This window comes from Nanorana parkeri, unplaced genomic scaffold (assembly GCF_000935625.1).
Source record: "Nanorana parkeri isolate BGI_ZX_2015 unplaced genomic scaffold, ASM93562v1 scaffold95, whole genome shotgun sequence".
In the NCBI taxonomy this organism is placed as follows: Eukaryota; Metazoa; Chordata; class Amphibia; order Anura; family Dicroglossidae; genus Nanorana; species Nanorana parkeri.
The window spans coordinates 1,307,205-1,327,438 of NW_017306363.1; the positions used below are offsets into that span (position 1 = coordinate 1,307,205).

The window sequence follows — 20,234 nt, forward strand, 5'->3', positions numbered from 1 at the left end:
TATATATATATATATATTCTATAAAATGTGCACTCGTTACACATTTGTGACTCTGGTTCACCCAGTCTTGCCATTTGCACAGCCCCACCACACAGCCAGGCAGGCATGCGGCCCATTTTTTCACCGGTATAGCTTCCTTTGTGATCTGATGTGTAATAATGATAACAGAGGAGTACAAATCACAAGAAGCTGCGACACATCTTTTCCCTCGTTTGACTTTTTATTCAACAGGACAAAACAGAATAAAATATTTTTACAAGATAAACAACCTTACAGTATGCGATTCAACATTTAGCCGTTTGCATGGATCCCAATAAGGTGTCTTGCAATCATATTTGAAAGAAGGGCCTTGTAATTCACTTTAATTTCAGGCCATCATTTGGTCATTGGGCCCTATATGCATTTAATGCTGCAAATTTGAAAACATGATTCTATACAGTTTTTGCTCAACTGCCAATGTTCAGCTAAAAGGGACGTAAAGTGTCCCTGTCACCTTGGTGAAAGTGAACAAACCATGGGCAGGCTGTACAAGAAGATGATTAATACATTTCTGTCTGGTTGGTGGAGAGATCAAATTTTGAATCTTTATAGGTGCCCATACACCTTGCGATTATCATTTGATCTCTTTCGTGCCGCCATCGAGCCGTGGTCTGTGTTCTGCTCGAATAACTTATCATGCACAGACCAATGTGGATTTCGATGATTGTTCGTTAGCAATACAAACTAAGCAAATTTTGTCGATCGACAGAACAGATTTTAGTTTGTGCTTTTTTTGCGTACAAAAACGCCATTAATCCATCAATTTTCATACGATTCGAAAAAAGTTTTCCAGCCTGACCGATCGAGGAAATTCGGCCAGTTGTACAGTAATGCTGATCGTTCACTTCCCATCAACTGGCCGATTATACAAATGAAAACCCGATTTAGTTCGGAAAGCAAACGATAATCGCAAGGTGTATGGACACCTTAAGAAATACTGAGGCTGCTGCAATCTGCACAGTATGTTGTGGTTCCTCCCGCTACGTCACCGTTGTGGTTTGTATTGATGTGGCATCGAGCAGGAGGAACCATAGAGGAGCTCTCTGACACAGAGTCAAACCTTCCTTTTCGTCAAGAGCTACCAGTGCCGCCACTTTATATAATTTGTAAGCATTGATCTTCTTTTACAGCCTGCCTATGGTCAGTTATAACGAAGCAGTGACAAACAATGCCATATAGTAACCAACACCATCCTACGAAGAACACTTATCTCAGAGACTCTGGTATTTGTTAGCTCGGAGATCTCATATTAGGTCCTCAATTTAAAGGCGACACTTATGCACTGAAAAAAAGACGACCAAACAAGAATTCTGGTATCGCTTTTCCTGTGAGGTCCACATGGGTGAGGACTTCATGGATGAAGATTAAATAATTATTTGGCAGACAACATTGCACAATTCCTATAATTAAAACAATTACTAAAATCGTATGATTGGCTGTCTCAATGGCCATTCAGTTCCGATAACCACAAAACAAAAAAAAGAGGCATTCTGAAAACTGAAGATGATTAATACGTTTCTGTCTGGTTGGTGGAGAGGTCAAATGGGTTTGTCAAGGGGTGATGTCCACCAGGTTTTAGATATATTCTGGCTGGGAATAAATGGAATTATTTAGAGTCTGGAGATCACCTTTAATGAGGTTCTTCTGAAAAGAGCTAAACCCTTTGCCTCTTACACACAGCCATTGCTATTAAAGGATTTATAGCTCTCAGCTCCTTAAGTTCCACAAGAGACCCAGGGCTGTGTGATGTCTGAACCCTGCTGACCCTAATTCAACACTGCTAGGTGTTAGGACAAGGGCTGCCATAGATGCCTATTTAGCTTGATAAGCATCTATGGCAACACCTCCCAAAACCAATCAGTCTGAGCACAGCAGATTTCAAATAACGGTCAGGCTTCCAACAGCCCTTGCTTTGGCTTGTAAGTTAATGAGCGGAATTCTCTCTGTAAGTAAGTTTTAGGCATTTAAAGGTGTCATGAGGAACTAAATCTGGAATGAAAAGAAGAAAAAAGACACAAGTGCAGAGAGATCAAAAATCCACAAAACAAAAAGAGTAAGTAATGTAAAGGAGTAAACTAAGAACAATTAGCAACGTACCCAAGCACAGCTCCAACATTTCTGGAAACCCCTTCTAAACACTGATCCGGCCTTCCCAAAAATCCTATGCAAATACAGACTTTCTGTAAGTTGGCACCTGATCAGGTAGAAGTCTAAATGAAACAGAGATTGGGAATAGATAGGACCTCGGTCTGGTTTTTAATCCCATTTTCCCCAGTGTGAAGAGTTATCCTCACTTCCTGTCCTATGTGGCAATGGTAGTTAGGACAGAAGTGAAGTCTACCCAAAGGTCACGGCAGAGAGAGGTTCCAGCCATTTGGTACTCTACTCAATTGTTTTCACATTGCCATCTTTTTTCTTTTGTAAGTGGCATAGTTTAGCAAAACACTAAGTAAGGGCAAGACTATCCAACGGGGTCAAAGACAGCAATAAAAAAACATACAGGGGATCAATTTTGTCAAAAACGAAAAAAATATGCTTTAGGTAGACCAACTTTAAGCAAGCCCTAACTTTTGCCTTACATGTGACAGCAGTTGGTGTTGGCTGTGGGGTGCTCAGATACTGAGTGCTGTGTTGTTGAGTGAGATGTTCCTTCTCTCGTTATACCCCAGAGGGTGGTGTGTTTTGTAGGGCTGGAGTAACATTTAGTAGGGGTTTCCAGAAACGCTGGAGATGTGTTGAGATGCCTTTCTACGGGTTTAGAAGCCTTGTGAAATTTACTACATCTCCTAAGTAGAGGCTTTCTTTACCAGTCGCAAAGATACCACCACTGTGGCTTAAGTGGTCATGGCTATATCTTCCAAAAATATCAAGAAAAGGCTTATTTTTTTTCCCAAACACGAAAAAATCCACAGTGCATCCAGTTAGAAAACGATCAGTACAGTAGTAAGACAGCGCCCTGGTGGCATACTTCGGAATTTGCACAGAACGTAAAAAGTAATAATTTACAAACGCCACTTGTAGTGGATAGGTTTGGTTGTAATTGCGACACTCCCAGCCAAAAAAATAAAAATTAACTGGGAGAGAACACCAAGTTCCGATTCTGGCGTGCTGGCCCAAAGCTCCTCTTTTATGTAAAGAGTCCTCTTGGCTATTTCCAACGATGACGTACCAGCGAGGACTCATCGTTGACCACCTCGGGGCCGTCGTTCCGCCTGTTGGGAATCAGCAGCAAGACCACCAGCACCAGCAAAATAATGCCACAAAAAGTCATGAGAGCGTATGATATAATCCACATGATGGGCTCTCGGAACGGGTTGGTGGTGATGCAGTTACTGGACACATCTTTGGTGCTGAATGGACCCGTGATCTCGGAGACCCGTACGCCGTTCACTTCTGCAAACAGAAGAAAAAAAAAAAAGCAAGATAAGAATAAGGGTCCTTCTCTGAAGCTGCTGGCAGGACACAAGCAATTTTTCTCAAGCTGTGGTTGCTTTAGAAAGAAAACAAAGCACAAGATATTGCACACTTTTTGTTTTGATGCACAGGGAATGTGTTTAGCGGATTAAGCTGAAGGTTCAGTTGGGTCAGTGGCGTCACAAAGGGGGGTGCGGCCCGCACCCAGGTGACACCATTGGATGGGGTGACACCAAAATGACTGACAGTCATTTTCCTGTCACCCCCTCTAAAAAGTAGGGCACTTGGTCATGGACCGAAGCCCGACAGTGTCAGGAGAGAAGAGGGGACCCGGCGGCATACCTCATCCTGCCAGGTGGACGTCCCCTCCGCTCTCTGCCGGCATCCATCACCGTCAATTAGATGGCCGCACATGCGCGATGACGTCACGGCGGGGTGTCACCCGGTCTTCGCTCTGGGTGACACCTGGCCTCGGGACGCCCCTGAGTTGGGTGTTAAGTATATACTTCCATGGCAGTCTGCAGTAAAGTGGATCCGTTTCTCTGCCCCGAGTGAACAAAGCACAGATTCACTTTGAAATCAGAATCATCAAAGAGAACATTATAGACCTTCTCATATCCAAATGCACACTAGTAGTCCAGCAAATGTGAGGGGAATGCCGTCACTGCCCAGCTCCTAAAAGCGGAAGACGTCACTGGCTGGCATGTTCTAAACCGTGATTTATGCCGTTCCAGGCACCGCCTGATGTTTGAGCTTGTTTAACATGTTTGCCTGTTTAATTGCTCCTAAACAGGTTCTGTTGATGTTTACCCCCCAGTCTGAGGTCTGTACGGAGGTATGGACCTGGGCTGGAGGATCTGGGGATGGGCTACATGGGGTTATCCATACCAGGCCCTTAACTGAGAAAAGGGTCTGGTATGTATTTTAAAGGAGCACTCCATGTAAAAACACAATATAACGAGGGCTTCCCCCTTAACATTAGGAGCCCTCCCCTTTCACATCAGAGTCCTCAGTCCCCCATCACACCAGATGCCCCCTTTTATATCAGAGTCCTCAGTCAAACCATCACAATAGGAGCCCCCCTTTCACATCAGAATACTCAGTCCAACCATCACAATAGGAGCCCCCCTTTCACATCAGAATACTCAGTCCAACCATCACAATAGGAGCCCCCCTTTCACATCAGAATACTCAGTCCAACCATCACATCAGGAACCCCCCTTTCACATCACAATACGCAGTCCAACCATCACATCAGGAACCCCCCTTTCACATCAGAATACGCAGTCCAACCATCACATCAGGAGCCTCCTTTCACATCAGAGTCCTCAGTGCAACCATCACATCAGGAGCCCCCCTTTCACATCAGAGTCCAAAGTCCAACCATCACATCAGGAGCCCCCCTTTCACATCAGAGTCCAAAGTCCAACCATCACATCAGGAGCCCACATTTTACATCAGAGTCCTCAGTGCAACCATCACATCAGGAGCCCCCCCTTCACATCAAAGTCCTCAGTCCAACCATCACATCAGGAGCCCACATTTTACATCAGAGTCCTCAGCGCAACCATCACATCAGGATCCCCCTTCACATCAGAGTCCTCAGTCCAACCATCACATCAGGAGCCCCCTTTCACATCAGAGTCCTCAGTCCAACCATCACATCAGGATCCCACGCCTTTCACATCAGAGTCCTCAGTCCAACCATCACATCAGGAGCCCACATTTTACATCAGAGTCCTCAGTGCAACCATCACACCAGGAGCCCCCCTTTAACATCAGAGTCCTCAGTGCAACCATCACATCAGGAGCCCCCATTTCACATCAGAGTCCTCAGTGCAACCATCACATCAGGAGCCCCCATTTCACATCAGAGTCCTCAGTCCAAACATCACATCAGGAGATGAACTTCCATCTGCTTCTGAATGGATCCAAGAATGGACATGCTTGTCTGCGACCCAGGGGGGAGATCTTCCCTCACTTTTCAGTATCCGAGGGTCATTTCATTCAGCCTCACTCACCGGCACAGGTGCTGACCGCAAAACCGACCTTCTTGTCTGCTCTGTCAAAAATAACGTAGAAACCTTCCATGACAGTGGCCCCGATAACCAGCGCGTTGGAAGAGGGCGAGATGCCGAAGCGGTAACAGTTCATATCTTCACGGAACGTCATCACAGACTGGATATACAACTGTAGAGAGTATACAGATTTATACATAGACAGTTACACAATATGTCAGAAAAGACAGAAATCACTGACCTCGTGGTGCACAAAACAAATATAGACTCACAAAACATAAAGAAGTGACCCATATACCTGCACTGACCGGCGGAAACGGAGCACCGGGAGGACATAAATTGCACTTGTTTCATCTGTGAGCAGTGTTAAAACAGCAAATACTGGAACGGCTGACACGTTTCTGAGTTCCCACCTCATTTCATCAGAGCCTCACACAATATTACACAAATATCTACATGCACAAGAAGCTATCCAACTGTATTCTTAAAGCCAAACTCTGGGGCAGCTCTTCCCTCCCAGTTTCCCCCCTGCAGCTATACATCAGCTATAACACCACCCTGCCCCCTTTTTGCCAATGATCTGAGACATCAGCTTGTGATGTAAGAAGGAAATTGCAAATGCAGAAAAATACCCACTGGTCTTGCCAGAAATCCAGTGCCCTTGCAGCTTGCCTTGTGCTGAACTGATATCTGAAACAATGTTATCAACCTTCCCAGATACCCTTTGTGAACTACAAACACCCACTTAATGGAGAGGATGAGAGAAGGAGGCGTTCTGTTGTCCTGTCCTTGGGTAACAACGCTGCTTCTTCATAAAGACAGTACAAATGGGTGAGTGTTGTCACCCTAGGACAGGAAGTGTTACTGGTGGGATCACCAGGTGAAAATAAAAGGAAAATATAATAATGAATGCAGCCACAACATCTAAGGACTGGTAAGCTGCAATATATTACTTTTTAGGGTGGCTTTGGATATGCTTTAAAAAAGGACAATCTGTTCCCGATACAGCTTTAGGTGTGCTTTGCTGATTATAAAAGTATTTGTTTTTGACTGTCTGCAGGTTTAAACAGGCCGAAGCCTATTTCGCAACATGAAAGATAAACCGTTTCTGCTTCTACAGGCTGTCAACAAATCACAAACTGAAGCAACAGTTTTTTTTTCCCTTTGCAGAGTGCAAACAGTGGTGCTTTGTAGACATAAATTCAGCTCATCTGGAACCTGGCTGGATGTGGAACGTTCTGGATTTTATCAGAGTCTGCCTGCCAACTGCTGGGAGCCACCATAAACGAGAAGAGAGCACACATTACCCTCTTACAGTATTCCCTAGGTCATGTCTAAATTACAACTCCCTATGACCAAAGATCTACATAAATATAATTTACATGCACTTATATGTTAAATATGTTGTCTACAGAAAGCCCTTTTTCCATTGGTGGTCCATTTAGGTCCAAAAGTTGACCTAAAGTCTACGCAGACTAGGGTTGCCACCTATCCAGGATTCACCCGGACCGTTCGGGTTTTGAATGCGGTGTCCGGGTTTCATGGCACCAGGAACCCGGACACAAGATGTCAGGCAGACAGGGGCAACCAAAACTAAGATAGGGGCTACTGGCCCTTCACTGAAAATAGTCTCAACTGTGTTATTTACATATTAATGGGTGGTGCCCATTACATATGAATAAGCCACGACTCATTCTCCCAAAAAAATATGTCGCTAGAGTGCTCGGGCTTCGCTTGAAGAAAAGGTGGTAACCCTAACGCAGACCTAAATCAATTCTCCAAAATGTGCTGCCTTATAACCCAACATATGAAGCAACTACCAGCAAGCTCCAGGATTCATTCAGTTAGGGTGGAAAGACAGAAGGTCAGAGATAGAAGTGGTGTAGAGACAGAATCACAGGTTGGCAAAAGGAGGTCACCAGCACACCATTTAAGTGAAAGCAACAAAAGTCCCTTTATTAATGGAGTACTGTCATTCCAGTACAAGCGTTTTTTGGGTCCGCACAGCGTCCCCTTCATCAGCCTGATGACAGGACCCCATTAATAAATGGACTTTTGTTGATTTCACTTAAATGGTGTGCTGGTGACCTCCTTTTGCAAGCTTGTATATCTTCACGGCGCCATCCGTGGTCAGTGCGAGCACCCACCAGGATCTCAAGGAACATCCTATACCGGTAAGGAGTGCAGCAAGACACTTATATTAATTAGAATCACAGGTTGGACCCACCACTATGGCTGTACAACAATGGATTACAAAAGCTTGGAGCTGCTGGTAGGTGAGCATTTGGCTGCTTTCCATATCAGATTTAGCAAAAGCACTCTGTGGTAGATGAGATGAAATGAGTTTAGGCTCTCAAAACCTGTCTGCTTTAAAGTGAACCAGTCACTTTGCTTATTTAGGCCAAATAGGTTATTTCCCAAAATCTCCAACCCCCCTGCCTTCCCCGCTCTTCTGACACCATGTTGGCCTGTTGGAGCTCTCAGTAAAAAGCGATGTGTAAGCTCTATGTTGGAGAGAAGGTTACATGCTCCTACATACATGAAGTGCTAGCTGTTTCTAAGAGCTTTGGCAGGCAAACTGATCGGCGGTGAAGGGTGGCAAGGGTATCTGTGAACGAGGAGTGTCTTAATGGGCATAGTGACAGGTTTACTTTAAGTGAAACCTATATTGAGAGAAACACTGTTCACCTTCACTAAGTGCTCTTCTGTAAGGAGGCGTACAGCTCAGTACTTTGAAGGAACTGTTTGCTCCCATTTACCAAGGTCCTTCATAGATAGCCATCAATAAAAATAAGGGTCAGGCTGCCACCCAAAGCCAACATGGGGTTCCCCTTTCCAGAAATAAGGCCTATATACACCGATCAGACATAACATTATGACCACTGAGAGGTGAAGTGAATAACATTGATTATCTGGTTACAACAGCACCTGGAAGTGGGGGGATATATTACAATGCTACCTGGAAGTGGGGGGATATATTACAATGGTACCTGAAAGTGGGGGGATGGGTTTATTAGGCCGCACCGCAAGTGAACATTTTGTCCCTGAAGTTGATGTGTTGGAAGCAAAAAAACATGGGCAAGCGTAAGGATTTGAGCGACTTCTGAGAAGACTGGGTCAGAGCAACTCCAAAACGGCAGCTCTTGTAGGATGTTCCCGCTCCGCAGTGGTCAGGATTTCCCAAAAGTGGTCCAAGGAAAAAAAACGGTGAAGCTGTGACAGGTTCATGGGTAGCCAAGGCTCACTGATGCATGCGGGAAAAGAAGGAGTCCCCACCTCGCAACTTACAGGACTTAAAGGATCTGTTACTGATGGCTTGGTGCCAGATACCACAGCATACCTTCAGGGGTCCAGTGGAGTCCATGCTCAGATGGGTCAGGATTTTGGCAGCCAAAGGGGGACCTACTCAATATTAGCCAGGCGGTCATAATGTTATGGCTGATTAAATAAAGATGGCTACCTGTTAACAGTGTGTCTATACTTCTGAGATACAACACTAATGGCCACCTCCTGTCTGGAAGGACATTAATGGGTAAAACACTGAGGTCACAGAAGCAATGAACGCAAAGACAACCTGAGGCTTCATGGTGAGTCGGAAGGAGAGACTCGCATTGTCGTTGTCACGCAAGTAGATGGAGAGATCCGGGAAGTAGGCCCATGGCTCCTCTGTTTTCTCCCAACATGCCAGCTGCATACCTGTCCAGAATTCCGTATTGAAGTTCTGAATCTGCATGACAGAGATTCCAGTTAAGTCTGGGAAAATGACAGTGAATGAATGACAGACAATAAAAGGCAAACTAACCGTATGAATGAGAAAAAAATGGGGCTTTTTAGGTGCCACAACACATTCATGTTTTTCATAAAAAACGTGTTTTATTAATTCACTTAAAAAACTTGTGTAAAATCAATTTAGTCACTCCAAATATCAGTTATATAATACAAGTACGGGACATGTATAATAGCATGTACATATCTGGACCATGTCCTTCTGAGTTGAACAGATCATGAATGACAGTAGGCTGCCCCCTCTAATGGGGCAGCGATCCCTCTGTTAGGGCGGAGTTGCCTCTGTTAGGGCAGAGTTGCCTCTGTTAGGGCAGAGTTGCCTCTGTTAGGGCAGAGTTGCCTCTGTTAGGGCAGAGTTGCCTCTGTTAGGGCAGAGTTGCCTCTGTTAGGGCAGAGTTGCCTCTGTTAGGGCAGAGTTGCCTCTGTTAGGGCAGAGTTGCCTCTGTTAGGGCAGAGTTGCCTCTGTTAGGGCAGAGTTGCCTCTGTTAGGGCAGAGTTGCCTCTGTTAGGGCAGAGTTGCCTCTGTTAGGGCAGAGTTGCCTCTGTTAGGGCAGAGTTGCCTCTGTTAGGGCAGAGTTGCCTCTGTTAGGGCAGAGTTGCCTCTGTTAGGGCAGAGTTGCCTCTGTTAGGGCAGAGTTGCCTCTGTTAGGGCAGAGTTGCCTCTGTTAGGGCAGAGTTGCCTCAGTTAGGGCAGAGTTGCCTCAGTTAGGGCAGAGTTGCCTCAGTTAGGGCAGAGTTGCCTCAGTTAGGGCAGAGTTGCCTCAGTTAGGGCAGAGTTGCCTCTACAGAGATCCTTGCTTTTGCTATAAAAGATCCTGCAGAGGCATGATGGGATTTGTGGTTTTTAGCACAGCTGGAGGATTGGAGTTTGGTTTCCCCTTCTTTATTATCTACACACATGAAATATTGTGGAAATTGGACTTCCTCGACGCTCTGAAAAGGAAAGTTATTTCTGTAGAATATCCCCGGGCCAGTCGCCTCCCTGTATCTGTAGCTCTAGTAAGCGGTTGCACAATTTCATCAGAATTTGCCCTTTTTTCAGCAAACAAAACACGTCAGCGGAAAACACACAATCACGGATCCGGAGCGACTGCACAAACCTTTCCTCCTCCCTGGAACTGAACGCGGAACTCCACCTCATGCACCATGATAGGAATGTACTATGCGTCATGTTCCTGTGCGAGGCATCCAAGGGGCGCCACTGACAAGTGTGCAAAGCGGGGACACGGCACTTTTTACACGGCGGGCTTCATTTACTAACAGAGCCGAGATCATTCACTTTATAGTCGTTTGTAAATACGCAGAACCTGAAAAAGGATTTCGCTAACACACGATTGGCTCCCCATGGGCCCAGTGTTGACGAGAGGGAAGGGAGGAACCAGGAAAGGCAAAATATAAAATCAGGCTAAACTTCAGCTTCAGAACAAAAACCAACCGAACACAAAAGGTTGTCGAGCAAACTGATGAATTCCACACACCAGAGAACCATTTGTTGTTGTTATCCGCAGTAGAGCTGCAGCTAACGATTATTTTCAAAATCGATTAGTTAGCCGATTATTAAAAGCACTGGTTATCTAGACCTTCATCCTGCAGCTAGATCACTTCTAAAGCTCATCGTATTCAGTACTGTGCAGGGAAGCACCAAATAAATACCGTTATTATAGAAGCTGAACTCCAACACACCGCTGACATACATCAATGAATTGTTTCACCAGATGAAGTGTTTGTAATTGTGTTCAACCCGCTTTGTGATCCAGATATCCATGCCAGACAGAATAGCAAGGTAGGGAACCTCACTTTTCTTTCCATGCATGTGTACCAACCTGCCCCCCAGACCCTGTGTATGAACAATGAAGGGAAAACAGCTCACCGAGGTAATTTATTGCCAGAAACCATTTTCAATCAATGCTGATCAAAGCTGTAGTGATCTGATTGGCTCAGAGTGTATCCCCTCCATGTCTGAGAGCTGCTGTACAAAGCAAAAAAGTGTTCCCATTGGCTCAGAGTGTACACCCTCCATGTCCGAGTGCTGCTGTACAAAGCAATAGTGCTCCCATTGGCTCAGAGTGTACCCCCTCTCCCAGTCTGAGTGTTGCTGGTCAAAGCTATAGTGATCTGATTAGCTTAGAGTGTACCCTATTCCAAGTCTGAATGCTGCTGTACAAGGCAATAGTGTTCCCATTGGCTCAGAGTGTACCCCCTCCATGTCTGAATGTTGCTGTACGAAGCAATAGTCTTCCCATTAGCTCAGAGTGTACCCCGCCTCCATGTCCGAGTGCTGCTGTACAAGGCAATAGTGTTCCCATTGGCGCAGAGTGTACCCCGCCTCCATGTCTGAATGTTGCTGTACGAAGCAATAGTGTTCCCATTGGCTCAGAGTGTACCCGCCTCCATGTGAAGCAATAGTGTTCCCATTGGCGCAGAGTGTACCCCGCCTCCATGTCTGAATGTTGCTGTACGAAGCAATAGTGTTCCCATTGGCTCAGAGTGTACCCGCCTCCATGTGAAGCAATAGTGTTCCCATTGGCGCAGAGTGTACCCCGCCTCCATGTCTGAATGTTGCTGTACGAAGCAATAGTGTTCCCATTGGCTCAGAGTGTACCCGCCTCCATGTGAAGCAATAGTGTTCCCATTGGCTCAGAGTGTACCCCCCTCCATGTGAAGCAATAGTGTTCCCATTGGCGCAGAGTGTACCCGCCTCCATGTGAAGCAATAGTGTTCCCATTGGCTCAGAGTGTACCCGCCTCCATGTGAAGCAATAGTGTTCCCATTGGCTCAGAGTGTACCCCCCTCCATGTGAAGCAATAGTGTTCCCATTGGCTCAGAGTGTACCCCCCTCCATGTGAAGCAATAGTGTTCCCATTGGCTCAGAGTGTACCCCCCTCCATGTGAAGCAATAGTGTTCCCATTGGCTCAGAGTGTACCCCCCTCCATGTGAAGCAATAGTGTTCCCATTGGCTCAGAGTGTACCCCCCTCCATGTGAAGCAATAGTGTTCCCATTGGCTCAGAGTGTACCCCCCTCCATGTGAAGCAATAGTGTTCCCATTGGCTCAGAGTGTACCCCCCTCCATGTGAAGCAATAGTGTTCCCATTGGCTCAGAGTGTACCCCCCTCCATGTGAAGCAATAGTGTTCCCATTGGCTCAGAGTGTACCCCCCTCCATGTGAAGCAATAGTGTTCCCATTGGCTCAGAGTGTACCCCCCTCCATGTGAAGCAATAGTGTTCCCATTGGCTCAGAGTGTACCCCCCTCCATGTGAAGCAATAGTGTTCCCATTGGCTCAGAGTGTACCCCCCTCCATGTGAAGCAATAGTGTTCCCATTGGCTCAGAGTGTACCCCCCTCCATGTGAAGCAATAGTGTTCCCATTGGCTCAGAGTGTACCCCCCTCCATGTGAAGCAATAGTGTTCCCATTGGCTCAGAGTGTACCCCCCTCCATGTGAAGCAATAGTGTTCCCATTGGCTCAGAGTGTACCCCCCTCCATGTGAAGCAATAGTGTTCCCATTGGCTCAGAGTGTACCCCCCTCCATGTCTGAGTGCTTCTGTACAAAGCAATAGTGTTCCCCTTGGCTCAGAGTGTGCCCCTCTTCCAAGTCTGCATGTTGCTGATCAAAGCAAAAGGGATCTGACTGGCACAGAGCGTACCCCCTCCCAGTAGGAGTTCTGCTGTACCATTGTCTCAGAGTGTTCCCCCTCCATGTCCGAGTGCTGCTGTACAAATAAATAATTGTCTGGTTGGCTCAGATCTGAGTGCTGCTGTACATTAGCTGACACCGGGGGATAGTCAGGTATCTACAACGGATGGTTTGTAATTAGTCCAAAACTGCTTTAAATGGTGTTTACATCGGCCTGGAGTTCAGCTTTTAAAAAAAAAAGTTACTCCTGACCAGCGATCCTGTTTTTCGGCGGATGTAGAAGATTTAAACTCATGCTCAGTAAAAGGTTTTTACTGCTTAACCTCACAGGAAGAACAGAGAAGAGACATTGTTTTATTTGAGCTGCATGCCCACCAACATGCAGAAAAAGGGCAAGCACCGGTCGGAGCTCAGCTACAGCGAGGGAAGGTTAAAATGAAAAAAAAAAAAAAAAAATTACTGTAGGATGTGAAATCTTTATCTTGTTAATTTGTTTTACGCATAGGAGTTGAAAACCCTTCCAGGCAAACGTTATAAGACAAAGTCACCAGAAAATCTATTTTTAACCACTTGCTGACCGGGGTGTTACACCTCCTTCCTGGCCAGGCCATTTTTCAGTATCCAGCGCTGCGGTACTTTGACTGACGTTTATTCCGTCATGCAACGCTGTACTGAAATTAATTTTATACAGTTTTTTAGCGACACACAGAGCTTTCTTTTGGTGGTATTTAATCACCACTTTTTTTTATATAACAAAAAAAGTATCGAAAATGTAAAAAAATATTTTTTTCCTTCATTATGTTATGAAACATTTATTATTCCCCAATTTTTTGGTAAAATATAAAAGACGGGGTCACGTCGGTGAAATAGATACCCAAAACATCAAGCTTTAAAATCGTGCACGCCTGCAGAAATCGCAAAAAACTACCACACCCAAAATTGGCCGTAGGCGACGCTTTAAAAGCTTTTACTGCTCATATCCGTTTACTGTTAACAGTGATGGACGGCCCGAAAATTATTTCTCGCACTCTGACGTTCGCGGTAATATGTAACATGTGTGGTGCAATAGTCGTTTCTGCACATAGGCGCACCCGACGCGCGTTTGTGCTTGTATCCAGCGGCTCCTTTGTAAATGATTCCTGCAAACAGCATTTGCAAGTATCATTGAGAAATATGGTGTAACATGTGTGGCGTAATAGGCAAAATTGTCGTTTTTGCATGTAGGCGCACCTGACGCATGTTTGCGCATGTATGTGGGGAACTTAAACAGTGTTTTTTTTTTTTGTGATTTACATTTTTTTTTAACACTTAACTTTATTATAAAATCACATAGGGGACTAAGAAGCTAATGTCATCTGGGGACCCCCAAAGAAGCTGTTGAAGCAGAGATCTGCTTCACCAGCTACTTTCCGGCTTCTGTAGCTGGAGAATGACAGGTGAATGAGGAAGTGATGTAATAAACATCACTTCCTGCATTCACAGAATGGGGAGGAGGGCGGAGAGAGATCGTGTATCGATCTCCCTCTATTCTCCTTGCCCAAAGCCACAAAATGCCGGTCCCGGGCCCGCACAGAGCACAGCGAGCCCAGGATTGTGGCAATGGCGGAGGGCACACAAAGGTACCATATACAAGCAATCAGCGGTCTCTACAGACGCCGGACCGCTTGTATGTAAATAACCATCGCTGGCTGTTTCAATGTTGACAGGCAGTACCCACGAGCAGACGCAGGCACATAGGACGTTTTTAGATGCCCCCCCGCATCCACAAGGCTCCCGTCTGGCCATTTTGCTACGCTCGGCAGATGGGAGGTGGTTAAATTATATAAAGAAAAAAAAAATCTTATAAATTGCAGCTCAGCAGCCATTAGATGTGGTGGCTGCATTAGGATTCTTTTTTTAGGTTGTGCTAATTTTCTGAGAGTACAGAAATATGTGTTGATTCTGCCAGAAATGCCGTGTCCTTGTCATTGCCTGTGTGCTGAACTGATATCTGAAAGTGTTATCAGTCGTCGTCGTCCCCGATAGAAATTGTGGGGGATTTTTTGTAGTTCAAATCAGGAGCGCAGGCTTGCCTAGCACTGCTCCTACATAGATAGGGTATACTGAGTGGTGTCACGCGTGGACAGGAAGTGTGTTACTGGCAGGATCACCAGCTAAAAATAAAAGGGAAAAGGGCATTGTTCCTTGTAAAGTTGGGCATGTTTTGCTCCTCTGTCTCTTTATTCTTTGGAATACATGGCACTATCACCACTAGATGGCACTAAGGAGCATAGGAATGTCCTATGCACCTCAACACCATCTAGTGGCAGCTTTGACATCTGACCACATCTAAGGACCGGTAAGCTGCAATGTATTAGATTTTTGCTCTTGGGTTTAGATACACTTTAAGGAATGCTGCTCGCCTTTAAAGATAAAAAATATTACCTATAAAAAAAGAAATACGTTTGGTAAAACATGAGCGCTAAAATGCCACTTCCTCCATCAGCAAGGCCAGCAAGGTTTATGTTACCTGTATGTCAGATTTGGTTTTGAACAGGTCAGGTTTTCGTTTGCCGTGTAGGACTGCACAGTAGTACTAGACCTATGGGAAAGGTTTCTTGAACATTCCTTCAATCTCTTGTGCCAAACTCTGTGTACAGGACCTTTAGAGCTATCTCTGGACCTCCAGATACCACACAAGTGTGTACAGGACCTTTAGGGCTTTCTCTGGACCTCCAGAGCTTTCTCCGGCCCTCCATATACCATACAAGTGTGTGCAGGGCCTTTAGGGCTTCTCTGGACCTCCACATACCACACAAGTGTCTACAGGATCTTTAGGGTTTCTCTGGACCTCCACATACCACACAAGAGTGTACATGGCCTTTACGGCTTCTCTGGATCTCCATATACCATATAAGTGTGTACAGGACCTTTATGGCTTTCTCTGGATCTCCAGATACCACACAAGTGTCTACAGGATCTTTAGGGCTTCTCTGAACCTCCAGATACCAAACAAGTGTGACAGGAGCTTTAGGGCATCTCTGGACCTCCACATACCACACAAGTGTGTACAGCACCTTTAGGGCTTCTGTGGACCTCCACATACCACACAAGTGTTCACAGGACCTTTAGGACTTTCTCTGGACCTCCATATACCACACAAATGTGTGCAGGACCTTAAGGGCTTCTCTGGACCTCCATATCAGGGTTGGTAGTTTCCTTTTGCACAGGAGAATCTTACCAAAGATGTCTGAATGATGGCTTCCACCATGGCGTTGAAGACCTTGTCTGGGAGACGCAGGAGCGTTGTGCCGCTGTCCACAATGGCTTTATCAGTGTTGTACTGGAAGAGAGAAATAGATTAGAAGTAATAATTGGGTCACACAGGAGAGAAACAAGACAAGTGCATGGGGGTTGTGCCTGTTCAGGAGTAGGGTTGATATTTATCTTCAATGCATCCCAAACATCACAAATTCAATTGTGAAAAGCTAGTACTGCACATCTATGATGTTCGTGTGCACTGAACTCGGCAGCATGTGTAATTATAGAAGAACCCCAGGCACAACTGATCTTAACCCTTGCAGTGGGGCTACCCCCGAACTGCAAGGGTTAGAATTTTTGGATAGACTGGAGATAGGTTAGAATTTCTGTCTCCCTACTAGGGAGGTTGAGCTGCTCTCTGTCTTGAAGACCATTGTCAAAATCCAAACTTTTGAGTTTTTCCCAGAACATAAAAACAGGGGAAATGTTCACAAAGGGAATTTTGCCCATGTGACAATTGTCTAAGAGGGAACTTCTCTCAATGTTGTGTCTACAGCACAGAACATAAATGGAAATCTCCCCAATGGGGGACACACGTGCAGTGCCCATCTCACCTACCCAACACAAAGGGCATTGTTCCATGGGAAGTTAGAGATGGTTTTGCTCCTCTTTCCCTTTATTCATTGGATTAATTCAAGGTTGTGGATCACAGGCAGTGTGACCCCCCTGCACAGTCTTTTTGTTTTCAACGATGTGAGCTGCACTTGATTCCAAACGTACGTTTCCTCACCTGACTCGTTTATAGCATAGTGTTTGTTATTTGGTCTTATAGAAAACTAGATGTAATGCCAACATACTTTGTGGCTGGCATGTAACTTTTCCACCCTGCGTATAGCTAGGCAAATGCTATTCGAAAAGTATCACCACCACTAGATGGCACTGAGGAGCATCTGGATGTCCTATGCTCCTCATCGCCATCTAGTGATGGCAAGGACATGCAAAGGGCATTGGCCCAGCTATAGCCCACGCAGAAGACTTACAAATCACCCCCTTTTTATCAGCGCTGGGAGTCTGGTGCTGGTAGCTTTCCACGCAAGGTTCTCGTAGTTGAGAATTGGTGTGCAGAGTGTAGCTGGTCAGCAATTTGGGACATATTAAAACAACACCTACATTAGAACACCCCCTTTAATACTTCATTACAAGCCCTTAAAGAGGAAATGTATCCTCATCTTTAAAATAACAACACACCTTTAGAAATGTTTAGTAATAACAATGTACAAACACACACTAGATAATTGCCGGCTTTGTATTCTTTGCATACCTTGTTTCTCATTTTCTCCCCCTTCTTCTTACAGTGGACATGTTATCTAAGGGCAGAAACTTCCTCTCCCTTTACTTCCTTGAACTCTGGCACATGTGACCATGCACATCAACTCAGGGGAGGAAAATGCCTTTCCCTGAGATCTCATGAGATAGCAGATGAGATTTTCCAGCAATGCTCTGCTGATGTAACCTTCCCAGGGTGCAACACTTGGGCGCAGTATATCATTTGAGCCAAAGTGGACCAGGAAGTGGATGAACTCCATTTGTAAGTAAATGAAAAATATGTTTAATGAATGGAAGATGATTTTAAATCAGCATGCAGAGCTTCATGCTGATGTGATTTGTAGTGAAAAAGGGTAAAGGTTCACTTTAAAACCTAACTCTCCCCCAACCTCAACATTTACACTAAAGTGAGCCTAACACTAACCCAACTTCTCCACTAAGCCTTGACACCAAGACCTACTCTATTGTACGTTCACTTGGTCCTGCCCCGGGAGCCTCTATAGACTCGCATAGCCAGAAAAACCTGATCTGACATAAGGTTAAAGTACGGACACAATGTTTACCAAACACTACAGGAAATACAAGCGGGTTCATTTGGAAACTCCAGGTCTCGTAAAACAAACTCCACGCCAATGGTCATAAAGTCTCGGTTGTGCATATGAATATGCAAACAAAATGATGGAAACATTTTTGGGGAGCCCCTTCAGGTTCTGTAACACACATATTTCTACACAGAGTTACCAGGAGGAGCAAAAATGAACCATTTTCAGGGTTGTATAAAAATTGAAGGGGTGTTAGGAGGCCAAAAAGCTTGCATCATTAACATTATTTAACCAATGTAAGGTATGCAACTTCAAACTTTCTGCATTAATCGATAGCTGACATGGTAAAATACTCTACCAATACATACAGTAGATACTTTACATATTCTTAAAAGACCTCATACCTCTGTGCAGTCCAGGTTCAGGTTCATCCCTCCGACTTCAAACTTGAGAACTTCCACTTGATAATACCACTCCTCGGTGATGGCGGTGTACCAGATATCCCCACTGTACAGCATAGATTCTATACCACCCATAACCTGCAAGTGGAAAAAGGCCTATTAAAGTGGATCTGAACTGAAAAAGTGAAGATTTGCTATCTTATAGACAACACCTAGAAGTGGTAATTGTGCCAAAACAGTACCATGAAAAATGCACCCTTTGCCTTGAATGTTTCCTGAATCGTAGCGCACTTCCCGTGCCTCGGCAATCGCGTGTCTTGAGCCTCATAGCTGTATATATGCAATGTGACATCATTTAAGCCATGGCTGCCTCTGACTGATAGTCTCAGTGAGATTTGGTGATTTCACTACTGTTCTGCTCATTGTTCTCCTTGCTGGAGAGGAAACTGTAGCTGAGGAACTGCAATGCAAGGACGTCCCTGCTTCGCCTTCATTCATTCCCTAGATCTGTTGTTTGCTGCTGCTTGTTAAATATGACCCAACCAGTCATCAGGTTACCTGTTATTAAGTCACCAGGTCAACAGGAAGCAAAGCCCTGCTCCTCTGAACTCTAGAAGGCCACCTCCACTCAGAACAAGGCACAGTAAATCATTTCGGCCCAGCTCCCACAGTAGAAACCCTCTAAATACAATCTGACTTGCAGTTATCGGCAATGGACATCAAGTTATATTCTAGTGCAGACATTTAAAACCAGTAAAGTGTCAATGTTATCCAGGAAAACATGTTAAATGGACCCTATAGTGTACAGTTTGTAAACAAGACATTGAGGGGTTTTTTTTAACAACCCTGTACCATTTACTTAAAAGGTCATTTTTGTGGTGGTGATGCTTCCTCAGGGGGCAGGGCCACCACACCCCGAAATCACAGAAGAGACCTTTGTCTGCCAGGTTGAGTAATGCCCGGCATCAAACCCGGAAGTATGAGGACATGTAGTGGCCAAGAAGCAGTACTGTAGAGGACAGTTCAGATTTAGGGCTTGTTTACACCATCCTTCATGCTACAAAGGGCTGTTTTTGGCGTGCAGGTCGATGTCTTTAGCGGTAGCAAGGGGTGGTGCCTCGCATTGTTACAATGAAGAGCACTGCTTACCTTTTTCCCCCACAAACTTTACAAATGTCACAATTTAATGAATCTCTGTACATTGCAGCTCTGCAGTGTGGGGAGATGAGCTGAAGTCTGCAGCATGTCTGCATTTTTACACACCGCACCCCCTCCTCGATGCACTACCGCACCCCCTCCTCGATGCACCACCGCACTCCACCTTGATTCATCACCGCACCCCCTCCTCGATGCCCCCCCGCACCCCCTCCTCGATGCCCCCCCGCACCCCCTCCTCGATGCCCCCCCGCACCCCCTCCTCGATGCCCCCCCGCACCCCCTCCTCGATGCCCCCCCGCACCCCCTCCTCGATGCCCCCCCGCACCCCCTCCTCGATGCCCCCCCGCACCCCCTCCTCGATGCCCCCCCGCACCCCCTCCTCGATGCACCACCGCACCCCCTCCCCGATTCACCACCGCAAAGCTCTCCTCGATGCAGCACCAAACCCCCGCCTCCATGCAGCACCCCAACCCTCCTCGACAGCGCCCCACCACTCCTTAATGCAGCACCGCACCCCCTCCTCAATGCAGTGATGTGAACAGTTTACATAAAAAACAACTGTACTCTATGTCCTAGCATTGAGGCTACAGTGATCCTTGCAGAATCAACGTAGGTCAATCTATATGGTGTAAATGAACCCTAAAGGGGAGTACTGCAGCCAGAGCGGCTTTCA

At 45.7% G+C, this 20,234-nt stretch overlaps 1 protein-coding gene across 2 annotated transcripts in view; it reads right to left on the reverse strand.

Moving 5' to 3' along the window:
* Positions 1 to 2,846: 2,846 nt before the first annotated feature.
* Positions 2,847 to 20,234, reverse strand: part of BACE2 (beta-site APP-cleaving enzyme 2) — a 48,179-nt gene continuing 30,791 nt past the window's right edge. Inside the window, exons 5-9 of one of the 2 annotated variants that reach the window (XM_018552686.1) lie at positions 18,407 to 18,541; positions 16,115 to 16,216; positions 9,046 to 9,198; positions 5,475 to 5,643; positions 2,847 to 3,432 (exon numbers count right to left, since the gene is read on the reverse strand). In XM_018552686.1, coding sequence (XP_018408188.1) covers positions 3,188 to 3,432; positions 5,475 to 5,643; positions 9,046 to 9,198; positions 16,115 to 16,216; positions 18,407 to 18,541 — 804 coding nt within the window. In that variant the 3' untranslated portion in view covers positions 2,847 to 3,187. The remainder of the gene's footprint in view (positions 3,433 to 5,474; positions 5,644 to 9,045; positions 9,199 to 16,114; positions 16,217 to 18,406; positions 18,542 to 20,234) is intronic. The other variant, XM_018552688.1, reaches the window with a different exon arrangement.